Source organism: Leptidea sinapis, chromosome 38 (assembly GCF_905404315.1).
Source record: "Leptidea sinapis chromosome 38, ilLepSina1.1, whole genome shotgun sequence".
Taxonomy (NCBI): domain Eukaryota; kingdom Metazoa; phylum Arthropoda; class Insecta; order Lepidoptera; family Pieridae; genus Leptidea; species Leptidea sinapis.
The window spans coordinates 45,992-58,373 of record NC_066302.1 but is presented as its reverse complement, the minus strand read 5'-3'; the positions used below and the strand labels follow the sequence as shown (position 1 = coordinate 58,373).

Below are 12,382 nucleotides of genomic sequence, written 5' to 3'. Positions count from 1 at the left end.
TTTCAAAGGAATAATTAATCGAGTAACTACGGTATTTAATTTGCAAACGTCTGCTACGTTCTATTCAGTGTTTGGTACCTTTCTTGATTCAATTAATCTATGTCATTCCTGGTTTTAGGATAAAGTCGATCAATATTGTATCGAGTGTAAATTTATGGAGGGCAGAAAGTTTTTTTCATTAATGTTACGACAGCTGATTTTAATTGGACGCCCCTGTCATGTGTGTGTGCCTTAATGGCTTTCATGTTTGCCGAAACATACTAAGTTTGTCTCAAAGTGGCCGACTTAATCAGATGATATACATATTTTAAAGGAAACTTTACTTTGAGAATAATGAAATTACAAACGTTAAGCCGATTTAATCTAGAAACATCTCTATAAAAAGTAACAACACTGTGAAAAACAACAATTAAACATAAGAATAGGCTTTAATAATTGTTTTCTAAAACAGCACACGCTGTCAAGTATATATTTATTACTCATCATAACTTTTGTTTTGTCTTAATTTACATTTTCTTTTTTAACTTACTCATTTAAGACGTTTGAGAATGTTTTGTTGCATCACTTTAAATATTTTATTGTAATGATTTTGATGAAAATGTAAATCTTAATTTATAAGAGTGGCAATGACTCTCTTGCTACTACTTCTCATTAGTTCAACCCTTTACCACAGTAGACACATGTACCAGCTCGGAAACTACCTACAAACGTTCGAAATGACACACTCACACAAACATGCGCATCGACGAGGCCCCTAAGCTATTTATAAGCTATTTATTTTGGACTAGTTACCTACATGTGCTTTGTCATGGTTTTCGTGGGTGCGAAACCAATACCAGCTAGTCCTGTCAAAATGAAAATTTAAGTGGTGGCTGCAAGAAAATGACAACATGGGTGTTGTTTTCATGATTCTCGAGGGTGTTGAAGATAGACTTTGAGATATGCTGGACTTTTGAAATAAAATTGTGTGTAAAATTTTTGTAAAAGAAACATCCGCAATCTTGGATCTCAAAATTACATGTCATATTCGTTATTGGCACGCCCCAAAACCTCGAAAATGATACCTGTATTGATTCTATTAAAAAGCCATATCCACCATCTTGTATCTGGAAATAGGTGTTAATTGTTCTTAATAAATGACACTTACTAAAAAACATTCAAGAAAATATTTTTTTTAAATATTACATAACAGTCATCATGGAAACTTTAATAATATTGTATTAGACACTGTATAGCCATTGTACATACACTATACATAAAAATCTTACGCTTTTTACTCTTTAACGTTCTGAAACGCCCCAATTATGGAACTTCGTTCTAAAAATACAGTCCAGAGAATCTCTTCCTTAAGTCGCTTAGAAAAATAACCTGACAACCCTATTGCTTCAATGAAGTGTACGCACGTGAAGGTAAGTATTTTGTCAACAAGGCTTAGTTTCCGTATTGATAAATATGTCTACTGTGCCTTTACGGTAGTTTTATAAGAAAAATATTTTTTTTGACATTCATAAGTGTCATTTCCGTGACCTACATGAATAAAGTGATTTTGATTTGATTTATATCCATTAGTAATATTATTCCAATTTTGGAACTTGCATGAAACTATATTGAAATAATAAAATATTTTGTAGGGGTCGTTTGTTTTACTTATTCTATTGTGGGTATTTATAAATCTGGCAAAGATATGTCTATAAAGATAAATTATGACTTTATAGTGTCAAGTTTCTCCGTTACAGTCGATACACGTTTAACAGCTTACCGAGAGGTTCCCGCGGGTATAAAATCGTCTGGTCCTCATCATAAACAAGACATCAGAATCAATGATTCTTGATAAAATTTCTCTAGACACTATGTATAGGTACGTTACATGTTTGGAAAATATGATATAAAAACAATGCATAAAATTTTATTTTTTATTAAAATAGGAGGTCAGACGAACACAATACAATTTTATTACTTAAACTAAACTTAGAACCTACAATGACATTTTCGAGGTGCCCAATACAAATTTTGATCATTTATGATGATTTCTTTACCTATATTTATAAAAATTTATATATTTTCCGAATCGATATCGAATTTTAAAATAACACGGTTTTTGGGGCAATTAACTATCTGCCTTGGTCTTTACTCTGGGACAGTTTTTCTGAGTTTTCACACAAAGGAGACCTCCCTGGTCCTATTAAATATAACTTAATACACTGATACCAGGGGCGTGCATATCATATTGGCAATTAGTTAGTGCCTACCTCGTTAAGAACCTAAATAAATATAGAATTAGTGTTAAACTTATTTTTAGTTCAAGTTGGTTCCGTTATTCTTTAACCAAACTTCTATTAATTCAATACAACAGTATTGTACCAAATGGTCCAGAAACTATATGCGAAACACAAACAACTTTAATATTTAGACCTCAAAACCCAGTACTGTCTGTACAGTTCTATCTACAGTGCTTAGCCTTTTTTTTATGAAAATACGGGACGAGACGAGCAGAACGTTTAGTTGATGGTAATTGATACGCCCTGCCCATTACAATAAAGTGCCGCTCAGGATTCTTGAAAAGCCCAAAAATTCTGAGCGGCACTGCAATTGCGCTCGTCACCTTGAGACGTTAAATCAAGTCTCATTTGCCCAGTAATTTCACTAGCTACTGCACCCTTCAGATCGAAACACAGTAATGTTTACACATAACTGCTTGACGGCAGAAATAGGCAACGTTGCGGTACCCATAATCTAGACGGCATCCTGTGAAAAGGAGACTACCACTGGTCTGTAGCTTACCTTCCCGAAAACCAATGCACGCCCCTGACTTGAGATATTGACATCATATGAGAATATGTATTCTTTATAATGCTTTTCTTAATATGTTCCATTAATATTAAACTGCTTATAGTAGTGAATTGTTACTAATTTGTTATAACTTTTTATATATAAAAAGAAACATAAATAATCTCTTCCACGCTTAGCAATCATTATATCATCGGATGTTGTCATACGAGATTGTTGCTTTATAAGTCATTTATTTTTTTCAAGTAAGTAATATGAGATACACTATAAACCTCACACTAATCATTAATTAATTATTGTAAACTTTAACAATAGAAATTTGCAAATTTCATACGAACAACTGAAAAATACGAAAATAAAAATAAAAAATAATATTATAGCTGTGAAGATGTTATATGAATGAAAACTATCACAAGAAAGAAGCGTCCAACGAAAGCAATTATAGTTTTACATAAGTAGTGCTTCTAATAATTAATTAAAATAATTTATATTATTTTAGTTGTCACTAGCATTGAACTAGGCCCGGCCAGTATTTTAAGGCTAGTTACTTCCAGAGACATTGTTTTTTAAAGTTAATTCAGTACATAAAAGCGTATATAACAATTCAAGTTATGAAAACAATTTGAGCAGATATATACAATATAGTTGAATAAAATGAATGTGTAAGTAATCGTCCTGACAATATAACTTGATTTACTTACTGTATGTGTTGTTTCAACAAACGGGCGATACGAGAACATTAAATACATTTAGCCAAACATTATCCGGGAACAGATTCCGCCTTGGCCTCGATTACCAAGTAAGTTAATTTCGAGCAGTTATTCTTATCTATCTTCATTAAGGGACATTTAACATATTGTCGGCTTCAAGTAAGGGGAGTTTCCGAGAGATATTCTATTTCACAAGTCGTCTTGGTGCTCGTTCCTATAAGCACGTATAATGTTTTTTTACTATTAAATTGTTTTATTTATGATACACTGTATGTAATTATAATAATTACTGTGTTTCGGTCTAAAGGGCGCCGTAGCTAGTGAAATTACTGGGCAAATGAGACTTAACATGTTATGTCTCAAGGTGACGAGCGCAGTTGTTAGAATTTTTGAGTGATTTAAGAATTCTGAGCGGCCACTGCATTGTACTGGGCAGGACGTATTTATTACTTTTATAACTATCAGCTGAACGTCCTGCCCGTCTCGTCAATTACTTTATTAAATAAAAAAAAATTGTTTTCGCTACGCGCGCTTAATTGAAGAGTATTGACAATGAGTCTTCAATAATGATTTGTGACTAAGGCTTCATTCACCTTAGGCTTTTTGCGCCAGTTTTTTATTATTATTAGTATCTATCTATAATAGGGCTTCTACAACAAATAGGACGGAAATGTTATGAAAAGCAATACTGTCAGTATGTTCCGACTCCGAAAGCAATGTTTCCAGTTCCATTATTTTTTAACCTGATCTATAATAATTGGTTAATGCACTATATTCTACGCGTCTATTTGTATGCCTGGTCGACATGATAAGTTGCTTTACTGTGTTGTCTACACTAGGAACTGTACAATATACGTATATGAATACTAAAAAAAAGTAAAATGTTGTTGATGTAACTAAACGTAAATCATGCAATACTGTAGCCATATATTGCTCTAAAGTTCAGTAGCAAAATATTATTTAAGTATTTTGTTTAAATAAACACAATTAAATATATGACTATACTTACATAAATTTAAATTTGGATGTTTAATTGAAATCGTTTATATTTAATATACTAGTTAAATATTGTTTCTACTTTTTATTTACGTATTATTTTACGTTTTTACATATTTATCTATATTTTAGTATAGTATAGGCATAGTATGTGTTTGTATATTTTTGATACTTTTCTTACCCCTTTTTATGTCAATGTGTCCCCTTTTTCTTTTTCTTTCTCTTTTATTGTATTACAAATGGTTGCCTGGAAGGGATCACTATATAGTGATAAGTCCGCCATTTGCACCATGTGACGTTATTATGTATGTGAGTAGTTAAGTTATATTTTGTTAATGTGGTGTCAAAAAAGTGTAATAAATAAATAAATATAGTCTATCGCCTTTTCCATTATTTTCTAAACACGTTTCTAAATAAAAATTACTGGATAATTAATGTTGGACAAGATATTATGAGATTAGATATGCGCTTGTAATTTCTACGTTATGTCTAATTTGTATGCTGAATTATAATCTCAGGCGTCCAAAGATAATGATCTCGGTCCCTTTGATAACCTAGACACTCAGGTACCCAGGCATATCTGCTAGTAGTAATAATCCGTAGATAATAATAGTAAAGCATACATTTAACATTATATTTGGGATACAAACTATCGAAAGGTTGTGATTTGAATATTTTTCTATTAAAAAAAATTATTTTAAAATGCCTAGATCTGTAGGTAAGTAATTCTGTATTTTTTTTTTAAGTTTACCAAAATAATAATCTAATACTTACTCTCAAATTAATTTAAAATGTTTTTACGAAATTATCATGACAATTCTATCATAATACGAGTAAATTTTTTTATGAAAATAAGGGACGAGACGAGCAGGACGGCAGCTGATGATAATTAATACGTCCTGCCCATTTAAATGCAGTGCCCCTCCGGATTCTTGAAAAATACTGAGCTTACTTTCATAAAAATTAATAGAAAAATTATTGAAAAACCCAAAAATTCTGTGGGGCACTACAACACGCTCGTCACCTTGAGAGATAAGATGTCAAGTCTCATTTGCCCAGTAATTTCACTAGCTGCGGCGCCCTTTAGACCGAAATACAGTAATGCTTACACATTACTGCTTTCTTACACTTTACTACACTTTTGTCTTAATCATTTAACTTGAATTTGACCAACTATTGAAGCGTCTATCGGAAAAATATACTCCAATAAACTTCTGAAGATGGCTAGATCAAAACGATTTTCGGTTATTGATTCTGTGCAATTTCGTAGAACGCTTTCGGATTATTTCCTAACATATTGGCAACTGCTGATTTTATCTGTAACAGACGGCATGCCAAAATGGTAAAATAGCCATTGAGCTGAGATTAAAAAATTCGAACGGATATTCATACCGGGAAAATTCTTTTCGTTTGTAGCAAAACCGACGTTTGTATGGATTAATAATTCTCACGTCGATTTTTCAGTAACATGTTTGGGTTAGAGTCAGAAACCAACGAACTAAATCGTATTTTAAACATGATCTGATTTATGAGGCAATACATTTATCAAATAAAGACATCGTTTGCGATTTACAATGTATATATCGTCGACTTGCACCCATCGTACAGGCTAAGTATGCCTAGTTTTGGGTCTAGATAATTTGAGTAAAAGTGTGTCAATGTTATTATTATATTAAATAAATCCAATTTGCTATTACAAAAAGTCGCAATGACCGTAGTTGCCGTAGGTATGTAAAGTTTCAGCGATTGATGTGACCATTTTGAGAAATCTGGCCACAAGTTTTCGGCTGTAGTCAGGGGTGCAGTCAGCCTGAAGGGGAAACCAATGCTAACCTACTATGATTGCACTGTCCGATCGTCTCTCTCTCAGTGGACTGTATCTGTTTAACCGCAATAGAAATATTAACACTATGTAATATTAGCAAAAAATTGTTAAAACGATCATTATTTGCAGAATGTTTCATTTCCAATAGTATCTAAAAAGTACTTTTGTTGCAGGCTCTTCTACAAGCACACGATGTGGTCGCAAGAGAAGTGTACGGTGAGGAGTCGCTGCGCGCTTCACCACCGCCGGTCAACGGTCGCGCCACGCAGCCGCAAACCGAGGACGAAGACGACACCGAGCCAGAGTTCGAGAACGTGACCAGAGTACGGCTTGTGCAGTTCCAGAAGAATACGGACGAACCAATGGTATAGCTTGAATTAAAAAAAAACTCGATCGCAGGCCCTTTATTAACGGTGGTGATCGCCCATGATAAAGTGAGCTCCATGCTTGTCCATCATGTACATGAATTTTGTATTAGAAATACTAGTCTCAGTCTTATTATGGAAAATAAGGACAAACAAGCATACCTGATAGTGAGTTATCACCAGCCTAGCGAAACTCTAAGAAAAAAGCGATTCACTCGATTGTATGAAACGTGCAGTCATTGACAGATTGACTGATGACGGCTTTAATCTTGTAAAAAGAAGAAATAGCCGAAATCCACTACGTTTTAAGCGCCAATCTTTCGTGGCCAATCGCTATACTGTAATTACTACTATTTGAAACTTACGTCAAATGACTGCACGTTTCATACTAAACTAAATTACAATTTTTTCTTAGGCAGTCTCGCCTCTTATTATGTAGTAATTACATCCTCTTTGGTTATCACCTCCACTCATACTAACAGCTGTGTGCAAAACCAGAGGAATGGTTGTAAACAAACTTACGTACAAAAGATAAAAATCCCTGCCATCAGCGCTATCTATCCAGCACTAATGTAACTATATGTTCATCGATCTGATCTTACACGCACATACATTCCTTTTTATATATTATATACATAATGAAGAACGCAAATAACTCAGTAAAATTAATTATTATGTAATATAATTCTTCATTTGCTTTTATTTCACTCCCACTCGAGTTTAAAATTAAAATTGAAGCAATGGCGTAAACATGTAAGAATGTAATAATATGTCGAATGAAGTCCCTTTTTTAAAAAGGCATTCTTTTGTGCCGTTTTATAGAATTTAATATTGAGGCAGGAAACAAACTGTAGAAGGTCAAGTACGCGTTAATTCTGAAGCGCGGGATGCAGAGTTGAATATAAAATATTCATTTTATACTTTTAAACGTTTCGAGTTTGTTTACGATATTTATTGCGATAGACCTTAATGATAATAATTAAAAAAGATGAAATATTATAGTCATAGGCACTATCCGAAATAGTCATATATACCTTTTGTAAATTTCTACGGTTAAAAAACATACATTCTAGCTTTGAATGAGTGACAACTTCAGATTTTTGTCGATTTAAATTTGAGTGATTTGGTTATAATTTAAGTACGTTCCAACCGATCTTTTCTCAGCCTACGTTAAAACAGGCGTTTAGTTTTATATGGATTATGAGGACAAATGAGTGGACGGGTCAACTGATATTACCTATCACTCTGTCCATACTCTCTTACAGAAGAATCAGAGGAGTGTTGCCGGCCTTTTAAGTACGTGATCGTGCTTTTTTTAATGTACTCGTGAACACACCGCGCAATTAACTAGCGCAGTACGTAATAAAATGTTCCTTACTGTGAAGGAACGTAAGACATCTAGGTGGGACATGTAACGTTTGGGAGGAATAAAGTCAAGCAGCTCTTCCGGACAACGTGTGATGAATGCTGTAGAAGGCATACAATGAAGCGACCTCTCAGAGTATTCGATATATTACTGAGTGGCAGCCACAACCTTCAAACCGGAATTTTTTAGTGCCTGGACGATAAACGACTATTTATTTAGGCGGTTATTATATGTGTATTTGAATTTAAGTGGACTGTATATAGAAGGAGGCTGATAAAGAAATAGATGCGATCGGTGATTAAGGAGGAAGGATGGATTAGGAAGACATGCCTTACCTTTACCGACGTACCGACGTGGTCGAGGATAATATGGCCGCCTGCTATTCTGGCTTGCAAGGCTAACAAGTGTTAATCACAAGTGTTCTTTTTACACCATTCACTGTCACTCACTGGTGGTTCAATTGTCTTAATAGTGGTAATGGCCCCAGACGATCACAGCACATATAGTTGTTTCTACAGCTTACCATCTATCTATCTGAAGTATACTATAATTTCCGTAAGGATGTAACGCTCATTAAATGTGAACCTTTCAGGGCATAACTCTAAAGCTCGCAGACGACGGTCGCTGTATAGTCGCACGTATTATGCACGGAGGCATGATCCATCGCCAGGCGACTCTCCACGTCGGCGATGAGATCAAAGAGATCAACGGTACACCTGTCGCCAATCAGTCCGTCGCTCAACTACAAAGGATGCTGGTATATCTTACTCAATTATTCTGTTTCGGTCCAATAATTTAAATTTATCTAAAAATTGTTTTGTTACATACATTTTCGTTAAATTTGCGAAGTAATAAACCGTGTTATTAATATTGACGATCATGGGTTTAATTTGAAACATTCAACATTAATTATATAAATATTATATCTATGTACATACTGATTCACGACTATAATGAATAAATGTCACAGTAAATAAAACTTACAATTGCTTATCTTTGGGAATATAGAAAATATCGCCTAGTAGGCGAAATCGCATAATTATAGTAGATTAAAATTATTAAGATCAATGTTATAATTCACTTTTCTTCAAATTGAATTGAGTGAGATAGAAAGACTGTTTCATGGACGAAGATGGTGATGATGACGATGGATGAAGATTAAATAAGTCACGAAAATTACAATTTAAGCGATGAATTTAAAAAATCAAATTAAATTTGCAGTTAAAGAAAAGGGTTGAGGAACTTTGATGCGGACAGGGTAATCCAACCGTAATTAAATACGTATTAACTAAAATACACGTTTCTTATAACATTTCTCTGTTTCAGCGTGAGGCCAGAGGCTCTGTCACATTCAAGATAGTGCCGTCCTATCGGTCTGCGCCCCCGCCCTGCGAAGTAAGTCAACAATAATTACAGACCACATTATAATGATAGTTGTTATTGAGTGACCTTGAGCTCTACTTAATAGGAATGCTGTTTGAATTGCTTACCCTGTTACTAAAACTAATAATCTTTTTTTTACAGTAGATGTTACTTGTGTGATTGGTTTTCAAATAGAATTTGTGAAACTAACGCGCTTTTGATTGAATCCAAAATACTGGAGAGTAGTCGATAATTCGGCAAGCGCACATAAATCGCCTTTAAGCTTCTTATGATTGGTAACTAAAAAACTAAAAGATTTGTTCTTTTGTTTCTAACTAGCTATTCCGGATTAAGCCTTCGCCCGTTCTAGTAAGTAGTTGATAGCACTGACCATCTTGATAATGTTGTATTTCGTTGTTTATGTTAAATATTTGCTAATACTGTTGTTGTTGTATCTTTTTGTACCCATCGTTCGGATGTTACCGCGCGTCCCTGTCTTCCAGTTTCTGTGCGCTTGTTGTCCGTTACAATCGCTTCATTCATTCCTACATTTCCATTAAAATTTTCATTTTCATTTGCTACGATAGTTAGTGAAATGTTTTTATATGTCCTTATAATTTTTCATCTGTTTCGTGTATGTACCCAGTGTTGATCTAGTGTTATGAGTGTCCATAGATTTTGCAAGCCTGTCCTGTTGTGCTCATTATATTGTTCATGTTTTTCCTTAACCTTTGTTGTCACGGGTGATCAGTAATCAAAATTTTTTGCAGATATTTGTAAGAGCACAATTTGACTATGACCCACTCGAAGATGAATTGATACCGTGCGCTCAAGCTGGGATCTCATTCAATACGGGCGATATTCTGCAAGTGAGTTTCTTTTTTTCAAATTTTAATTAATCAATTAGGAATTACGGGAAACAGGGTTTTTGGGAAGTTTTCAAACTTTAATACGGATTTCGAATTAAAAATATTGATTTTGTAATGTTGTATAAAATGGCAGAAATATAGTATAGTATATAATGTCATAGCTTAACAATATTTTACTAAGATACAGTAAATTTTCTACATTTAGAGAAATTTGAATATATTCAAAGAAAATAATTAACGTTGTCCTTACTATTGAGATTATTAAAACTAGTATGTTTCTTGCAAAGAGCAATTGCTTAAAAAAATAATATTTCAGATTATAAGTAAAGACGATTCGCATTGGTGGCAAGCTCGGAAAGACGCAGCGGGAGGTTCAGCTGGTCTCATACCGAGCCCTGAACTTCAGGAGTGGAGGGCGGCCTGCGCTGCAGCGGAAAGGTCTAATACTGACCAAGGTAAACTGTTCAATCTTGCAATAACTCAAGCCGACTAAAGGACGTTCCCAATATACTATCTACAGATTGAGATAAATTACTACCTTCTACTGTCAGTAATTAGCTGTTAATAATCTGAAACTGTCTCAATATACCCGATAAGTCATTCTTATCGCCTTGTATTGGGACGCGTGAATTGCAATTTCCATCCAAACTTCTATCGCTGATAAGCTATACGTCCTCCCATTAACAGACAGCGTGTACGGATAAGGACACAAAAGTCAACGATAGTTACGATTTTTATCTCACGTAGGCCACAACCGGAGATAGACTGAATATTGGTAACGGCCGTTATAGAACACATTGCGGATATCAAACACAGACGTCACTCTAAGTCACCTGTTGTGAACACCACAGAATACACCACTGCATCCGCTTCGACTAACCAAAAGTTTTAGTAAAAGAGAATAGATTTCTCCCAAGACTGGTACGTGAAGCAGCAGCTTGAAATGAAACGACACCCAAATTCCAATAGAGAACATGGTCTAAAATTATCTAACACCTGGGATCCAATAATCTCTAAATTAAAAGCCAAAACTACACATACCAAAGAAAAAGAGGACACCGTCTGTACATTTTGCCAAAAACCATCGTCTACAGCAAATACCAGCCCATAAAAAAAAATCAGGCCGATTTTGATAGTTATGTTGCGTAAAATAATTGAATACAATAACATAAAATTTTGCCTGTACGTTTTTCATATACTAGTGTACTTCATGCATATAACAATGAAATTGTGGTAACCGTAGTGGTTAGATGGCAATAACTCAGATTATGGCTTCGTAATAATATGTGACAAATTATATGAGCATTTAAAAGCAATTTGATGCTGTGGTATATTGAACAACCTCTGTTATGATAAAGTGGTCATATCAATATCAGATATTTAATTTGTATTTAGTCATATAAATATTGATTCTTAATCGCGTAGTAGAATAATCATATTATTCAATGTTATGAGACTTGCTAGAATCGAGATCTTTTTTGAAGGACGTTCAGCTGGTGGTAATTGATATGCCCTGCCCATTACAATGCATTGCCGCTCAGGATTCTTGAAAAACCCCAAAAATTCTGAGCGGCACTACAACTGCGCTCGTTACCTTTAGTCATAAGATGGTAAGTCTCATTTGCCCAGTAATTTCACTAGCTACGGCGCCCTTCACATTGAAACACAGTAATGCTGACACATTACTGCTTCACGGCAGAAATAGGCGCCGTTGTGGTACCTAGTGAAAATCTTGATTTGGTGGTAATCTGATTAATAATATAATTTTATGTTAAATACATATCGAGTTCAAAAATTATGTTTTGTCCCATTGCTACAAATTTGGACTATTCGACAGTTGGTGAGTAAAAGTGTGCTTATTAATTAACCTAAAGTATTATTGAATCGAAATTCTAATTACTTGTGACGTCAATCGCTGGATACATTGCATGGGATTAATACCATCTTGTTGCTAATCTAATAATTTGAATATCCATACATGATATCGCCCACTCCAATATAATTTGTGTTAATTGTATACGCCGTATTGTGTAGAGAGATCTTCGTTAGAAAGCTATGAATATAAATTAATATAAAGTCTGTTTTCCTTGAGAAATGTTTTT

General features: G+C 34.2%; 1 protein-coding gene across 1 annotated transcript in view; it reads left to right on the top strand.

The window, feature by feature from the left end:
- LOC126975887 (peripheral plasma membrane protein CASK) overlaps positions 1-12,382 on the top strand; it is a 61,667-nt gene that overhangs the window by 35,532 nt on the left and 13,753 nt on the right. Inside the window, exons 2-7 of the mRNA XM_050823984.1 lie at positions 6,492-6,683; positions 8,642-8,806; positions 9,376-9,444; positions 9,751-9,780; positions 10,182-10,280; positions 10,597-10,735. Coding sequence (XP_050679941.1) covers positions 6,492-6,683; positions 8,642-8,806; positions 9,376-9,444; positions 9,751-9,780; positions 10,182-10,280; positions 10,597-10,735 — 694 coding nt within the window. The remainder of the gene's footprint in view (positions 1-6,491; positions 6,684-8,641; positions 8,807-9,375; positions 9,445-9,750; positions 9,781-10,181; positions 10,281-10,596; positions 10,736-12,382) is intronic.